This window comes from Oncorhynchus clarkii, chromosome 33, assembly GCF_045791955.1.
Source record: "Oncorhynchus clarkii lewisi isolate Uvic-CL-2024 chromosome 33, UVic_Ocla_1.0, whole genome shotgun sequence".
Lineage (NCBI taxonomy): Eukaryota > Metazoa > Chordata > Actinopteri > Salmoniformes > Salmonidae > Oncorhynchus > Oncorhynchus clarkii.
Window position 1 is genome coordinate 5,107,644 of NC_092179.1, and position 15,960 is coordinate 5,123,603.

General features: G+C 42.7%; 1 protein-coding gene across 1 annotated transcript in view; it reads right to left on the bottom strand.

The window, feature by feature from the left end:
* LOC139393100 (acyl-CoA dehydrogenase very long chain) overlaps window positions 1–15,960 on the bottom strand; it is a 36,869-nt gene that overhangs the window by 19,095 nt on the left and 1,814 nt on the right. The window contains exons 3-13 of the mRNA XM_071141450.1: window positions 13,753–13,827; window positions 13,455–13,527; window positions 13,289–13,353; window positions 12,002–12,136; window positions 9,505–9,649; window positions 9,061–9,190; window positions 7,935–8,060; window positions 6,930–7,128; window positions 6,672–6,776; window positions 4,986–5,072; window positions 2,385–2,447 (exon numbers count right to left, since the gene is read on the bottom strand). Of these exons, the coding sequence (XP_070997551.1) occupies window positions 2,385–2,447; window positions 4,986–5,072; window positions 6,672–6,776; window positions 6,930–7,128; window positions 7,935–8,060; window positions 9,061–9,190; window positions 9,505–9,649; window positions 12,002–12,136; window positions 13,289–13,353; window positions 13,455–13,527; window positions 13,753–13,827 (1,203 nt within the window). The remainder of the gene's footprint in view (window positions 1–2,384; window positions 2,448–4,985; window positions 5,073–6,671; window positions 6,777–6,929; window positions 7,129–7,934; window positions 8,061–9,060; window positions 9,191–9,504; window positions 9,650–12,001; window positions 12,137–13,288; window positions 13,354–13,454; window positions 13,528–13,752; window positions 13,828–15,960) is intronic.

Sequence of the window (15,960 nt, forward strand, 5' to 3'; positions counted from 1 at the left end):
AGAGACTCTGGGTCCACGCCCAGGCTCTGCCATAACCGGCCTCGACCGGGAGGTACGTGGGGCGACGCACAATTGGTCTAGCGTCGTCTGGGTTAGGGAGGGTTTGGCCGGTAGGGAAATCCTTGACTCATCGCGCACCAGCGACTCCTGTGGCGGGCCGGGCGCAGTGCGCGCTAACCAAGGTTGCCAGGTGCACGGTGTTTCCTCCGACACATTGGTGCGGCTGGCTTACGGGTTGGATGGCGCTGTGTTAAGAAGCAGTGCGGTTATATATCGGAGGACGCATGACTTTCAACCTTCGTCTCTCTCGAGCCCGTACGGGAGGTGTAGCGATGAGACAAGATAGTAGCTATAGTAGCTGGATACCACGAAATTGGGGAGAAAAATTGGTAAAGTTCAAAAAAATAAAAATAAATAAAAATCAGTCTTCAAAAAGGCACCACTCCTAGTCACTCACAGTAAGCACACACACCCAGCATAAACCAATAGCACCTCTCTGTAGTCATGTCTACACACCAACAATGTCCATTGTAGTGATCTAAATCTATTTCTATGTAAGACGCTGACATTAAACCAGGGATGAAAGTAAGCTGGTACGCCGTACCAGTCGAACATGAGTCAATCACAATAGTTAAAACTAAAGATGCCAAAAAACTGTAGGCTATTATTTATCATTAGCCCATGTCAGTCGCATGAAACATGAGCGAATGGACTTGAAAACATGTAGAATACGATTAGAATAGATTTTTTGTGTGTGTTTTGTAACAGGATGTCTTTTCCATTCATTAAAAATGGCAGGTGTACAGTATGGTTGCAGGAATTATTTTAGAGTGGACGAAAGCACGCAGGTAGGCAAGGAGCCTACTGAATTGATTGTTTGACAGCTCAAAACAATGTTTTAATGTTGTATAGAGCTGGTCTTCTTAAAAACAATCCTTATTAAGAGCCGTCATTTTATTGTGAGGAACCGCAGTTTTAAATTTAAAAAAAATCTGTTTCGTCCTCTTATGCGAGAGATCCATCAAGTTTATGACACATTAAAAAAGGTCATGCAGGCTTTATCTGGGTCGCAAACGATGGCTCCTCTATTTGGTTAGACATTGAGACTTATTTTTCTAAATACTCCTTACAGGAGCTTTTATTTTTCAGACGCTTCAAATCTGTAAAGGATCACTGCAATAACCCCATTCCACTTAACACTCAAAGCATGGAGGAGATCAGTTCAATGTTTTTTTGGGAAGGTCCAAACCAACCTCTGCTCTTTTCCCAATTCTTAACAGCCCAGATTTTGGTCCAGGATTGCTGGATGCTGGTTTTAACTTTTGACTTAATAAGGGCACAGGCAGACTAAATGATTTATTTGCTGATTTTATTGTCATTTGGTTGAGAAAGACAGACCCCCAAAGCAGGACTTCTTCCTCTTTCTACAAGTAAGACATTATATTTTGAAGAGCACCACCTTAATTGACAATCCTGATGTGTCTGTCATTGAAGTAATGCTTTTTTTTACCCACAAAGGAAAATGTCTTAAGTTTGTTTTATGATGCTTTAAGGTCCTTTTCTACTGTCAACACACAGAGGGTGAAACAAGTGTGGGAGAAAGAATTGTCTGTTACTATTGATGAAGAGATGGGGGAGGACATTTGGAGATATATTGTTTTAGCATCTCTATGCAATCGTACTAGAGCAATCCAGTTCAGAATAATACACAAATTGCATATATCCCCAGATCACAGACATGCTTTTAGCCCCACTTCCTCTTCTCCTCAGTGTCTTAAATGTAAAACTGATACAGGCACCCGAACACATTGTAAAACAGATCAGTTCTACAAAGTATGGGGGCCATATTTAAATGATCTAGAACCTGATTTATCAGCTATTACGCTGCAAGGATTTTCTTACAATGGTGGTGGTGGTCTATTTGTTTCAGAATTACACTGTACGTTCCATGTGTTGGACCTAACTTCTTTCTTTAAACTGAGCTTTTGTGTTTAATTTCTGTCTGTATGTTCGTTTAAAATGTATGTATTGAGAGATACAATGACGGAAACAGGGTGAGAGTGGTGGGGAGGAGGATATAGAGATATATATGCAGGTGTGTGTAAGTGTGCGCTGTTTTTTTAATCATCTCTTAATTTGGGTGGAAATTGTGAAATGAAAAAAAAAGTAACAATTATTTTCCTCCAGGTCCAAAGAGATCCTATTGAATTAATAGGAATTCTATACGTCATTCTATTAGGCCCATAAAAAAAGGTTTTGTGAATTTGCATACCGGTAAGAAATTCTATCAATTTTCACGCCTGTATAAAGGCACTATATTTCTTTGTACGACACACACAACCCCTCCCAACAATCCCAGCAGCCATCCAGTGTCGCAGACTCACCTTCATGAAGCCCATTCCTCCCATGACCTGGATACACTCATCAGTCACTTCCCAGGCAGCCTCCTACACGAGAGAGAGACAAGGTTATTATAGTTTTACATTTGTTTTTCATTTCTATTAGTTAAGATTATTTTGCTTTACAAAAAACATTTATTTCATTTTTATATTATTTAGTTTCAGTTTGAGTGTTAAAGGATAGGAAATAGCCAATGCGTGGGAGGCTAGGAGTTATTTATGTGTGGTATAGTTTGTGTGTTTTTGGGGATGTCACTTCCTGCCACTGTGGGGCAGTAGTGCATAAGGTGATGGGGCAAGCCACAAGTTAGGTTGGGTTTAAAGGTCGACTGAGTGAGATGACCTAGAATAGATGCACAAAGTAAACAGTAGTAGCAGGTCAATTTCCGCAACAACCAGGAGTGTTGGAGCACGAGGCTAAACTTCTCTGCTGTTGCGGTCCTGTAGCGTGCGAGTTGTAGCAGCGTGGGGTAGAGGCACGGGTTGACAGATCCGATATCCGACCCTGGACCCGAGCGGGTACGAGTCCTAAATTCTGACTTTTTGTCTCGGATCTGGGTCAGTTTGATATAATTGCCATGAGTTTCAGGTATGTGCAAATAAAATGGATTTGCCGACTGAACCATGCTCAGTTAATTGAATGTATGCGAGTGGATGAAAACTGTGTTATCGGTGTCAGCCAATTGCAACACAATAAAACGTATAGCTTATGTACAGCTGAAACTGGTTTCGGCTGCTCACGTCACATGTTCCTGCTGAGAGCGAGAGAGCGCGCGCAAGTGAAAGTAGCCTTGGCTATTGTTGATAGCAAAGATGGAGGCCTTTTTCATTTAAGTAAAATACAAGTTAGAGGAGGAAGATTATAGTGAAAAGTAGCCTATAAGGGGAAAGTTTTAGAGTACAAAGGTAAGAAGAATGTTGGCCCGGCCAAATAGAATGTGTGCTACTCGCTAAATCAGGTTTGATGCAAATTTTCGAAATTATTTATTATCATTTGTTTTATCATTAGGCTATAATCATGACTATAATAGATGTATTTAAGAATCAAAACCATTTCTTTATATAGGCAAAGTGTTTTGTTAAATTTTGTTGATACATTTATAATTGGCTAAATTAAGTTTGGACTGTCATTTTAAATTGTGTGCTATATTTAGTTAGAGATGGGTTAAAAATAGGGTTGGCCTTAGCAATTGCTGACATTTGTTGAGTTCTTTTGAGCCATTTTCATTGGCCAAATTAAGTTAATGTTGTGTTTGCCACAATCTAATAGAATTACCGGTAGGCCTATTGGGTTACTCTCACTCAAACCATGGAAAGGGAAAAACCTAAGGCGAGATACAAAACTTAATGACGCAATATAATAACCTGTCACTATTTTCCTTATAAACATTTAACTGACTTGTAGACTTGATATTAACCTAATAACGTGAAGAAACCTTTGAAGGTTTCTTCCTCACTAACTCTCCGACAGGAAGGCGAGGAAGAATGTTTTAGGCCTGGCAGAGTAACTCCATTAATCTAACAATATAATGCTCATCTTTATTTTTTTTTTTAAAGCAGATTGAAAATATGCAGATTAGCCTCCTTCTGAACACCTGACAAGTAGCAGACAGGTTGCTGGATCAAATCCCCGAGCTGACAAGGTAAACATTTGTCGTTCTTCCCCTGAGCAAGGCAATTAACCCACTGTTCCCCATTCAGTTGTACAGCTGACTAGGTATCCCCCTTTCCCTATAAAGAAATGCATGTCAGTGTTGGCAACATGGCGCTGGTATATCTAGGCCTAAACTCCTCTTCCTTTAGATTTAGATTGTAAATATTCATATCATACAGTGGACAACTAGACCTATAGGCATACAATGCCCTGTTGCATTCAGCGCTCAAATCTCAGACAGCTGAACCATTGTTTTAGGAAAGTAAAAACCAATAAAACAATATGCTATAAATTTGAGTGTGCTACATATCGATTTTGATTTGTTAAAGACATTTAAGGACACGTAACTGTGGATCATTTGGCCAATATCACTTGTTCATTGAGGAGGTTTCTTTCTCTCTCCCTCTTTCTACTCTCGAATCTGAACGGGTCTCTCAGATCCGAACCGGCACGGGTCTCTTTGGATCCGTTTATCCACGGGCCTTTTTAGGTCCGACTGCCCTCAGGTCCATTCAGAACTGTTCGGTTTTTAAAAAAAAAATGTATTTATGCATATCTGGCCGGGTGGGAAGGCCAAGAATGCAGAACGGATCTAACTTTTTGGACACCTCTAGTGTGAAGCGCACCAGTCTTGAATCGTGCACATCTCAATGGGCTTTTGTTAAGTCAAGCCTTTCAAAGTGGGTTGCATTCTGGGCAGGCAACTTGTCTTACAGTCAGAAAACACACTAATCTTATTTTAGTATTTACAGTCTATGCTGGATCAATCAATACATTTTCTGACAGATTCAAATATACATTGTGTGTCCTGAAGTTTCTTAAAAAAGTGCATTCATTTTGCAATGTATCTTATGGAATATTTACACAATTGAAGTAATAGTTGTGAAATGCTTAAAAGAGGATAGGATAAAACCAGACAGTGCTGTACTCACAGAGGCAAAGATTTTGCTGATGGCCGCTTCAATATGGTAGTCTTTGGATCCACTGTCCATGTTCCCACTGATCATGTAGGCCATGGACTGAAAGAAAGGGGAGGGGAGAAGAGGACATGAAAATCCCAACAGGATACCAAAATAAGCTCCCCATCATCAAGGCAAAGGGAGGCTACTCTGAAGAATCTCAAATCTAAAATAGATTTTTGATTTGTTTAACACTTTCTTGGTTACTACATGATTCCATCTGTGTTATTTCATGGTTGTGATATCTTCACTATTATTTTACAATGTAGAAAATTGTAAAAAGAAAGTAAAACCCTTGAATGAGTAGGTGTCCAAACTTTTGACTGGTACTGTACCTACATGTACGGTCACAAGAATCAGGCCTCCTTATTGTTCCTAGAATTTCTAAGTAAACAGCTGGAGGCAGGGCTTTCTCCTATAGAACAAATTTTTTTATGGAATGGTTTGCCGATCTTTACTGAACTCATCTCTGTAGTAGGTCCTATGATTGAATGTAGTCTGACCTCTGACCCTATTATGTGGGCTGAGTCACTGGCTTGCTAGTGCTCTTCCATGCTGACCCTAGGAGGGGTGCATCACGTCTTGCCAGGCTTTTTTCGCTATACTCGACTTGAGTGGGTTGAGTCAGTGACGTGACCTTCCTGTCCTGTTTTGCACCCCCTCGGGCTCATGCCGTGGGGGAGATCTTCGTGGGCTATCCTCAGCCTTGTGTAAGGGTAGTAAGTTGGTGGTCTGTTGATCCCCCTCTGGTGGTGTGGGTGCTGTGCTTTGGCAAAGTCGGTGAGGTTATATCCTGCCTGTTTGGCCCTGTCTGGCGGTAACGTCCGGACAGGGCCACAATGTCCCCCAACCCCGTCTAAGTGCCCAGTGTATCTATGCTGCAATAGTCTGTGTGTGTGTGTGTGGGGAGGGGTGGGGGGGGGCTAAGCTCAGTCTGTCCTATCTGGTGTCCTGTGTGATCTTAAGTATGCTCACTCTTGAATGCTCACTCTTGAATCTTAAAGAACAATCTGGCCTTAATGGCCATGTTCTGTTATAATCTCTACCGGGCACAATCAGAAGAGGACTGGCCACATCTCAGAGTCTGGTTCCCCTCTAGATTCCTGCCTTTCTAGGGAGTTTTTCCGAGCCACAGTGCTTTTACATCTGCATTGCTTGCTGTTTGGGGTTTTAGGCTGGATTTCTGTACAGCACTTTGTGAAATCTGATGATGTTCTATAAACACATTTGGTTGATTGAGTAATGGATTATGATGTGCATTATGCGATTGCTTCCGTCTTTCTGCCAGTGGCTGTAAGCAGACCATGCACAGGTGGTGCTTTAATTCGGGAGGATGGGCTCGTGGTAAAGGCTGGAGCGGAATAGGTGGAATGGTTTCAAATACATCAAACACATGGTCTCCAGGTATTTGATGCCATTCAACTTGGTCCGTTCCAGCCAATATTATGAGCCGTCACCACCTCAGCAGCCTCCACTGATACCATGTCAGCTGAAGTGTGGTGAGCATTCTGAAGTAAAATGGCTGCCAGGGCATCACCCATAGGGTGCTACACATGGTGGTGGTTGAGGGGAGTTTCTCCTCATACTATGTAAACGAGCGTTGCGTGTGTGGAAAAGCAAGATATAAATTGATCATCAATCAATAGATAGTCTGTGTACCTCAGTGACATATTGCAGCATAGTCATGCGTGCCAACTTCTCTTGGATAGCTCCATAGGTGTGGATCTTACTGCCAAACTGGACCCTGTTGGCTGCATGGTCCACCTGGGCAAAGAGACAGGACAGGCGTCAGTATGGGAGGTCAAGAAGTGCTAAAATCAACACAGTAACAGAGCTTCAATGAGACTAGACAGACTCAACTGAAGGGCAAATAGGAGGTAACACTTTATTTGGATAGTCCCACACAGCGTTACTCACAGCCTGGGTGATGACTCCCTTCATGGTGCCGGAGAGGGCGGCGGCCATGCCGAAGCGCCCGTTGTTGAGGATGGCCATGGCCACCTTGAAGCCGCCACCTACCTCTCCCAGGACATTCTCAATGGGTACCGGGACGTTCTCAAAGTACACCTCCGCCGTGTTGGACGCCTTAATGCCCATCTTCTTCTCAGGGGGACCGCTGGAGGAGGTAGAAGGTAAGGAAATGTTAACGATACACGTCGTCACGTTGTTGTGTCTTATCTACCTTCGATGAATGCATTGACAATATGTCACCTGGATAAGAGTGTTTGTTTAGGGCCTCCCGAGTGGAGCAGCGGTCTAAGGCACTGCATCGCAGTGGCGTCACTACAGACCAGGGATCGATCCCGGGCTGTGTCACAACTGGCCATGACCTGGAGTCTCATAGGGCAGTGCACAATTGACCCAGCATCGTCCGGGTTAGGGGAAGGTTTGGCCGGGGTGGCTTCACTTGGCTCATCGTGCTCTTGCGACTCCTTGAGGCGGGTGTTTCCTCTGACACATTGGTGCACCTGGCTTCCGGGTTAAGCGGATGGGAGTTAAGGAGCGCGGTTTGGCAGGTCATGTTTCGGAGGACGCATGACTCGACCTTGGCCTCTCCCGAGCCCGTTGGGGATTGCAGCGATGAGACAAGATCGTAATTGAAAAATGGGGGGTGTATACGAAAAGTGGTTGCTTAAAAATTAAAACGTTTTTGTTTTGTCTTTTAGTCTGCAATTTCTTTAAAAAATGTGGATGTGCATCTTCAGGACAAAAACTTCTTAAAATATTCACTAAAAACAAGACTATGGACAGACAGAAAATATAGAGACTGGGATAGTCATTAAATCAACAATCATGTGAAGCTTCTAACAAGAAACATACAGTACACACTTACGTAAATTCCCCCATTTCAGACCTCCCTCTTCCAATCCCTCCCTTTCTCCATATCTTTATCCATCACCCATCCCTCCATCCACCACTCACTGTGTCACTCCTCCGAAGCTCCTCTCCACAATAAAGGCTGTGATTTTGTCTTTCATTTGTCCTGTCTTCTCATCCTTCATGGGCATTTTGGCAAACACTGTGAAGATCTCAGCCAGACCACCATTACTGACAACACAGACACAGAGTCAGGATAAGTCAAAGAAAACAATAGCAATACTGTATACAACCCCCCCCCCCCACCCGTTCTAACGCACTTAAATATTTTGTCTTGCCCATTCACCCTCTGAATGGCACACATACACAATCCATGTCTCAATTGTCTCAGGTCTAAAAAATATTTTCTCGCCTTCGTCTAAACTGATTTAACAGGTGAAATCAACAAGGGACCATAGCTTTCAGTCTATGTCATGCAAAGAGCAAATGTTATAAAGCGAGAATGCCTTACAAACCATTTTTTTCTCCTATCACCCAAAGCTGACAAGAGACTACATGACTCCATTTTATCCCATCTAACTACTATCACTTTTCCTTTTTTTTTGTCTGTAGACTGCAATTCAGCATGTACAGTTCAAGTCTTCCAAATGGACAATGACCCCAAGCATACTTCCAAAGTTGTGGCATAATGGCTTAAGGACAACAAAGTCAAGGTATTGGAGTGGCCATCAAAGCCCTGACCTCAATCCCATAGAGAATTTGTGGGATGAACTGAAAAAGCGTGTGCGAGCAAGGAGGCCTACAAACCTGACTCCGTTACACCAGCTCTATCAGGAGGAATGGGCCAAAATTCACCCAACTTATTATGGGAAGCTTGTGGAAGGCTACCCGAAACATTTGACCTAAGTTAAAAGGCAATGCTACCAAATACTAATTGAGTGTATGTATACTTCTGAGCCACTGGGAATGTGATGAAAGAAATAAAAGCTGAAATAAATCTTTCTACTGTTATTCTGACATTTCACATTTGTAAAATAAAGTGGTGATCCTAACGGACCTAAGACAGGGGATTTTTACTAGTATTAAATGTTATGAATTGTGAAAACTGAGTTTAAATGTATTTGGCTGTGTATGTAAACTTACAATGTAGCTATGACTGTGTACAGGACATAAACCACACAGTGTTTGCGCCATACTAAATGATAGCACAATGTTGGTGGTCCTGCAGTACCTGATCCAGATCTTGCCTCCATTGAGGATGTAGTGTTTTCCACAGGGAGAGAGGGTAGCGAGGGTCTTTATGGACGCAGCGTCAGAGCCACTGGCGGGTTCAGTCAGACAGAAAGCTGCCAGGGTCTCACCTAGATAAGAGGAAGAAAAAGAAGAGAAATAAGGCCAATAGATTTGAAATGCCTTATACGTGGAATTACAGTCTAGGTATTATTATACATTGGCAGAACCAAATAAAATGACTGTAAGAGAGAGTAACGACAAAGCCTCTTTATTTTACCTTTATTTAACTAGGCAAGTCGGTTAAGAACAAAATGTTATTTTCAATGACGACCTACTGGGGAACAGTGGGTTAACTGCCTTGTCAGGGGCAGGAGGACAGATTTGTACCTCGTCAGCTCGGGGATTCGACCACTAGGCTACCTGCCGCCTCTCTCTCTCTCACCTGTGGCCAGCTTGGGCAGGTATTTCTCCTTCTGGGCGGGACTACCAACCAGCAGGATGCCCTTGAAACCGATGGACTGGTGGGCACCAAGAGTGATGCCAACCCCCAGGTCGTGCTGGCCCACGATCTCCACCAGCCTGGCATACTGTTCAATAAAAAAAAAGGAGGTTAAAACATTAGTGTACTTAATTTACACAGTACTCTAACAGTCTGGTGTACTATTGTCAAAGGACACAAAGGTTTAAAAAAAACTAGTCTTGAAGGTTATTTTGCTGCCATCCTCATCAAGAGAAACATGCATAGCTCAGTTTCATGCCGACTTGTTTCGACATGGATATTCTACCACAGGCACATCATTCTTTATCCAGTGGTCTAAGACATGGCTTGAACTTTATGGTAGCATCCTTCACAAACAGCAGCTACGCCACCAACACCTTACAGTGCCTCCAGAAAGATTTTACACATTTTATTCTAAAATATATATATATATATATATATATTTTTCCCCCTCGGCAATCTACACACAATACCCAATAATGACAAAGCAAAAACAGGTTTTTAGAAATGTGTACAAATATATTTAAAAAAGAAGTAAATATTACATTGACATAAGTATTCAGACCATTTACTCAGTACTTTGTTGAAGAACCTTTAGCAGCAATTACAGCCTCGAGTCTTGGGTATGACGCTACAAGCTTGGCACACCTGTATTTGGGGAGTTTCTCCCATTCATCTCTGCCAATCCTCTCAAGCTCTGTCAGGTTGGATGGGGAGCATTGCTGTACAGCTATTTTCAGGTCAAGAGATGTTCGATCGGGTTCAAGTTAAAGCTAGGCCACTCAAGGACATCCAGAGACTTGTCCTGAAGCCACTCCTGCGTCGTCTTGGCTGTGTGCTTAGGGTTGGGGCGGTAGGGTTGCCCAGTGGTTAGAGCGTTGGACAAGTAACCGGAAGGTTGCAAGTTCAAACCCCCGAGCTGACAAGGTACAAATATGTCGTTCTGCCCCTGAACAGGCAGTTAACCCACTGTTCCTAGGCCGTCATTGAAAATAAGAATTTGTTCTTAACTGACTTGCCTAGTTAAATAAAGGTTAGAGTTTTTTTTTTAAATGCCTAGTTAAATGAAGTTAAATAAATAAATAGGGTTGTTGTCCTGTTGGCAGGTAAAACTTTGCCCCAGTCTGTCCTGAGTGCTTTGAAGCAGGTTTTCATCAAGGATCTCTCTGTACTTTGTTCCTTTCATCTTTCCCTCAATCCCGACTCGTTTCCCAGTCCCTGCCGCTGAAAAACATGCCCACAGCAAGATGCTGCCACCACCATGCTTCACCGTAGGGATGGTGCCAGGTTTCCTCCAGACGTGACGCTTGGCATTCTGATGGTTGTCCTTCTGGAAGGTTCTCAGAGGAACTCCAGAGCTCTGTCAGAGTGACCATCGAGTTCGTGGTCAGCTCCCTGACCAAGGTCCTTCGCTTCCTCAGTTTGGCCTGACGGCCAGCTCTATGGAGAATCTTGGTGGTTCCAAACCTCTTCCATTTAAGAATTATGGAGGCCACTGTGTTCTTGGGGACCTTCAATGCTGAAGACATGTTTTGGTACCCTTTCCCAGATCTGTGCCTTGACACAATCCTATCTCGGAGCTCTACGGACAATTCCTTTGACCTCATGGCTTGGATTTTGCTCTGAAATGCACCGTCAACTATGGGGCCCTATATAGACATACGTGTGCCTTTCCAAATCATGTCCAATCAATTGAATTGATCAAGTTGTAGAAAGATCTCAAGGATGATCAATGGAAACAGGATGACCCTAAGCTTAATTTGGAGACTCAAAGCAAAAGGTCTGAATACTTACGGAAATAAGGTGTTTGTTTTTTATATTTAATAATTTAGCAAAAATGTCTAAAACCCTGTTTTGGATTTGTCATTATGGGGTATTATGTGTAGATTGCTGAGAATTAAAATATTTATTTAATCCATTTTAGAATAAGGCTGTAACATAATCAACAAGAACAAGAATCAAGGGGTCTGAATACTTTCCAAAGGCACTGTATATGCATCATTGCACACGTGTGCTGGTATTTCTGCTGACCTGTGTATTATGTGTTGGTACAGTACACTGAATAGACTGTGTTCTTGCTGTATAGAGGTAAAAGGGTATCCCTGCTTACCTGCGTCCTGGTTGGGGTATTGCTCTTAAGGTGTGCGTGTGTGTGTGTCTGTCTGTCTGCGTCCCTGTGTGTTACCCCCCCAGGTCAGTGTGTGTTTTTAACTATGCTTGTTGGGAACCAGAATTCCCCACAACAATAGTAAAAAAACAAAAATTTGACCAAATAGGGACATTTTGTTATCCCCACAAGGTCAAATGCTATTTCAATGGGGTTTAGTGTTAGAAACTAGGGTATGGGTTAGGGAAAATATAATTTTTTGGAATTGTGTGTCCCCACAAGGTTAGTTGTACAAGACTGTGTGTGTATAGCGATAAAGGTATATGTTCTCACCTGTGTGTTGGTGAGGCCCACACCCCCAAGGTCCTGGGGGACCTGCAGACCAAATGCCCCCATCTCTTTCAGGCTTTCCATGGTGCTGTCCTCCACCTTCTCCAGGGAGTCATTCTTTGCTGGGTCATTCACCTCCTACAGCATACCATATATACAGTTGAAGTCGGAAGTTTACCTACACTTTAATCTATGAAGAGCACAGGGCACCAGTGGCGAATTTGCCAATCTTGGTGTTCTCTGGCAAATGTCAAACGTCCTGCACGGTGTTGGGCTGTAAGCACAACCCCCACCTGTGGACGTTGGGCCCTCATACCACCCTCATGGAGTCTGTTTCTGACCGTTTGAGCAGACACATGCACATTTGTGGCCTGCTGGAGGTCATCTTGCAGGGCTCTGGCAGTGCTCATCCTGCTCCTCCTTGCACAAAGGTGGATGTAGCGGTCCTGCTGCTGGGTTGTTGCCCTCCTACGGCCTCCTCCACGTCTCCTGATGTACTGGCCTGTCTCCTGGTAGCGCCTCCATGCTCTGGACACTACGCTGACAGACACAGCAAACCTTCTTGCCACAGCTCGTATTGATGTGCCATCCTGGATGAGCTGCACTACCTGAGCCACTTGTGTGGGTTGTAGACTCCGTCTCATGCTATCACTAGAGTGAAAGCACCGCCAGCATTCAAAAGTGACCAAAACATCAGCCAGGAAGCATAGGAACTGAGAAGTGGTCTGTGGTCCCCACCTGCAGAACCACTCCTTTATTGGGGGTGTCTTGCTAAATGCCTATCATTTCCACCTGTTGTCTATTCCATTTGCACAACAGCATGTGAAATTTATTGTCAATCAGTGTTACTTCCTAAGTGGACAGTTTGATTTCACAGAAGTGTGATTGACTTGGCGTTACATTGTGTTGTTTAAGTGTTCCCTTTATTTTTTTGAGCAGTAATATATATATATATATATATATATATATATATATATATATCACCCACGAGCCAGCCCGAGAAACAGGGGTCAGTTACAACCTGGGCCGTGTTCAGTAGTAATGAAATGGAGGAATACGGTCCAATACAGACAATAATCTAACAGATAATCGAAACTATCTGAACTTGTCCAATAAGAAACATTTTGCTACGGTGTTCCCTAATGAAGATGACCCTGATGACAAATCTAGTGGCAGTAAAGAAATTTAGCTTGAATAACTTAAGAGGAAATGTGTGTTGTGGTTTACTATTTGTAAAAATAAAATAAACATTTGGTCACAAAAACAAGAAAAAGGTGAATTGAAACTCACTTCAAAGAATTTGGAAACGGGTGGGACTAACTCCTGGAGGAACTGGGTCTGCTCCTCGTTCATCACTGGAAAACAGCAAAAAGACCACAACCGTTAGATGTTCCAACATGTCTCCTTTACATCATCGCTAAGTGGCTGCATAACAATACATGACTAGTCCATTCACCTGAGGGGAAGGGAAAGACCTGCGAGGGGTTGATCTGGCCCTTGAACATGTTGACGGCGAAAGACTGGGACTCCTACAAGAGATACATGGAGTCATGTTGATAGATCATCAACTGTCACAAAAAAAAGCAGGAAATGCATACTGTACTTCCTAATGCATTTCAGAGGGATCTAAGCGCAGCTCAGTCATAATTGTTGATCTTGAACTTTAAAAACATGGAGACCCAAACAGTAGCCACATCCAGTATGGACAACCTCAGTGAAGGAGTAGGGAGGAAGGCTGATCTAAGAACACATACCACGCTCTGTGCCTTCTTGGCAGTGGCTGCCTTGGTTGCTGTGGTGGTGCCAACAGCCTGCTTGTCCAGTACTGCCTGTAGAGAGACAAACACAAACAAGCAATGTCATACAGCGAGAAGAGATTACAACCATAGAAATATAATCTCATTCTAGTTCTATGGTTACAATATGTTAGAGAGATAGGGACTGAAAGAAGTGAATTTCCGATGGATTATTGATAGGTAGGATCAGGATAATTGAATGGAGTGGTACAGTACTTTAGACAGGGGAAATGGGCAACAATCACAAAGGTGTTTGTGAAAACTACAGTAGGAGACCCTGCTCCTATATACAATGATTAAATATGAAAGATAAACAATATATTACTCTTAAGAATCTGAGTGTTCATTTAAAAACAAGGCAACATTAAACAAATGATGCCGCGCCCCATCTTGGGTCCAATTATTGACAACAATTTAAGCTCAAAATGGGACAACATGCTTGATATAAGTTCAGAATTTCAGTTGATTACTATAGTACCACCCTTGGGCCTATCAGTGTAATTTTGTAAATGACAGATATCTATGGCAAGACACATCTTTCACCCAAGTTGTCAAAACCAGGCCAGTGGTGTCTGGGATGTCGAGTGGGTTAGCAAGACTCAGCTTTAAGTGTTTTTCACAAAAAATGTTAATGGCAGAAAATCCGTCATGGTGGACCGTATATGTGTCTATGAGGAAAATGTGTTCCTTGTGAGGAGAGGGACCTATTGTCGCATTCAAGACAACTGGGAACTCTGGAGAAGAAAAAAAAGAAGCTCCAACTGGGATTTTTTTTTTTGAACGGTCATCCAACTCAAAATTCCAAGTCGGAAACTTGGGTCTCTTTCTAGAGCTCTGACTTTCCGACCTGGAGATCACTGACATCATGATTTGACCTCTTTTTTTCCCCCAGTTGAAGTGAAAGCACCATATGTACCGATTTTCGTGACTTTAGATCAAACGGGGTGAGGGGCGTGACCTTTTCATGTATGCATTTTCAATCACTTGTTATAGCGCCACCATCTGGTCTACCAGTGATATTTTCTAAGTGGCAGATATCTATGGCAACAATAGCCCATCACTTGTGAATGATGCCCAGCTTAAGGCAAAAACAGCCCAATGTCTTTTTTTGCAACTTCTACAAATCATAGTCGCACACCTCATGTAGCCCAGCCCATAGTCCTATATGTTTTGATACGGTTTGTATCACAACTCACGTGGCCGAATAACTTCTTAATATTAAGCACATTAAATCTGCTTTACAATGTGTGTAGAGTCTAACTGGCATACCTACACAGCGTGTGAGTTTCAAGTTAGGGGAAGATCATTTTCACCATAAGAATGCACCTTTATAATAAAAGCATTACATGCATAATCGCATTTGGGTCACTTTTGATAATGGCGTTTTCAAGCTAATGGGACATTCACACTTCGAGCGCATTGCTGTGCTTATAATGTGTAGAAATAGCTGGTCAACATTTTAAGCTAAACGTTCTGATGTGTCAGCCACATTGCGTAAAATATGTTTTTTGATGCTAGAATTTGTATTCATTTGGGATCTATCGCATCCCAACAACTGTCCCAGACTATGTTTGGAATATGTATTTCTCGCACAGAATAGAATAGTTGACCTTTGTACTATGGGGATAGTAGATTGACATTGGCTAGGGCTTTTGCTGTTCGTTAGGCCTACTCATCTTGTTGGCTGACGAAAAGTAAATGTGGACAGTTCTTCCAATATGCACCTTGGAATGGGATAAGGACATGTGCAGTTGCGTCCTCGATATGTCAGTCTTCACACTCTCACTAGCCTGTGAGAAAGACCCAATCGTGTGACAGAGAACCATGTGAATGACAGGTGCTTTGGCATGCAGCCAGGAGAAGGGAATTGTAATTATTTTTTCAGCCCAAGGGCACAACGGCCACTAACCGCAAAAGGTATGGACTTTTTTTTAGGGGGCATTACGGCCACACATATAGATGATGCAGCTGGGAAATTTGAGGCATTATCAAGTGCTTGTCAAATTGTGAATGAGAGACTGATGAAGTGTGTAAAGCCTGCGCAAAAAAACAACAAAGTAGAGCTCATGCCTTTGATGTGACTTTTTTCAAATCCTCATTACTCTCATCATGCAGCCTTACAATGCATTAAAAATCAAAAACATATAGCCCAGCATATGTATGACA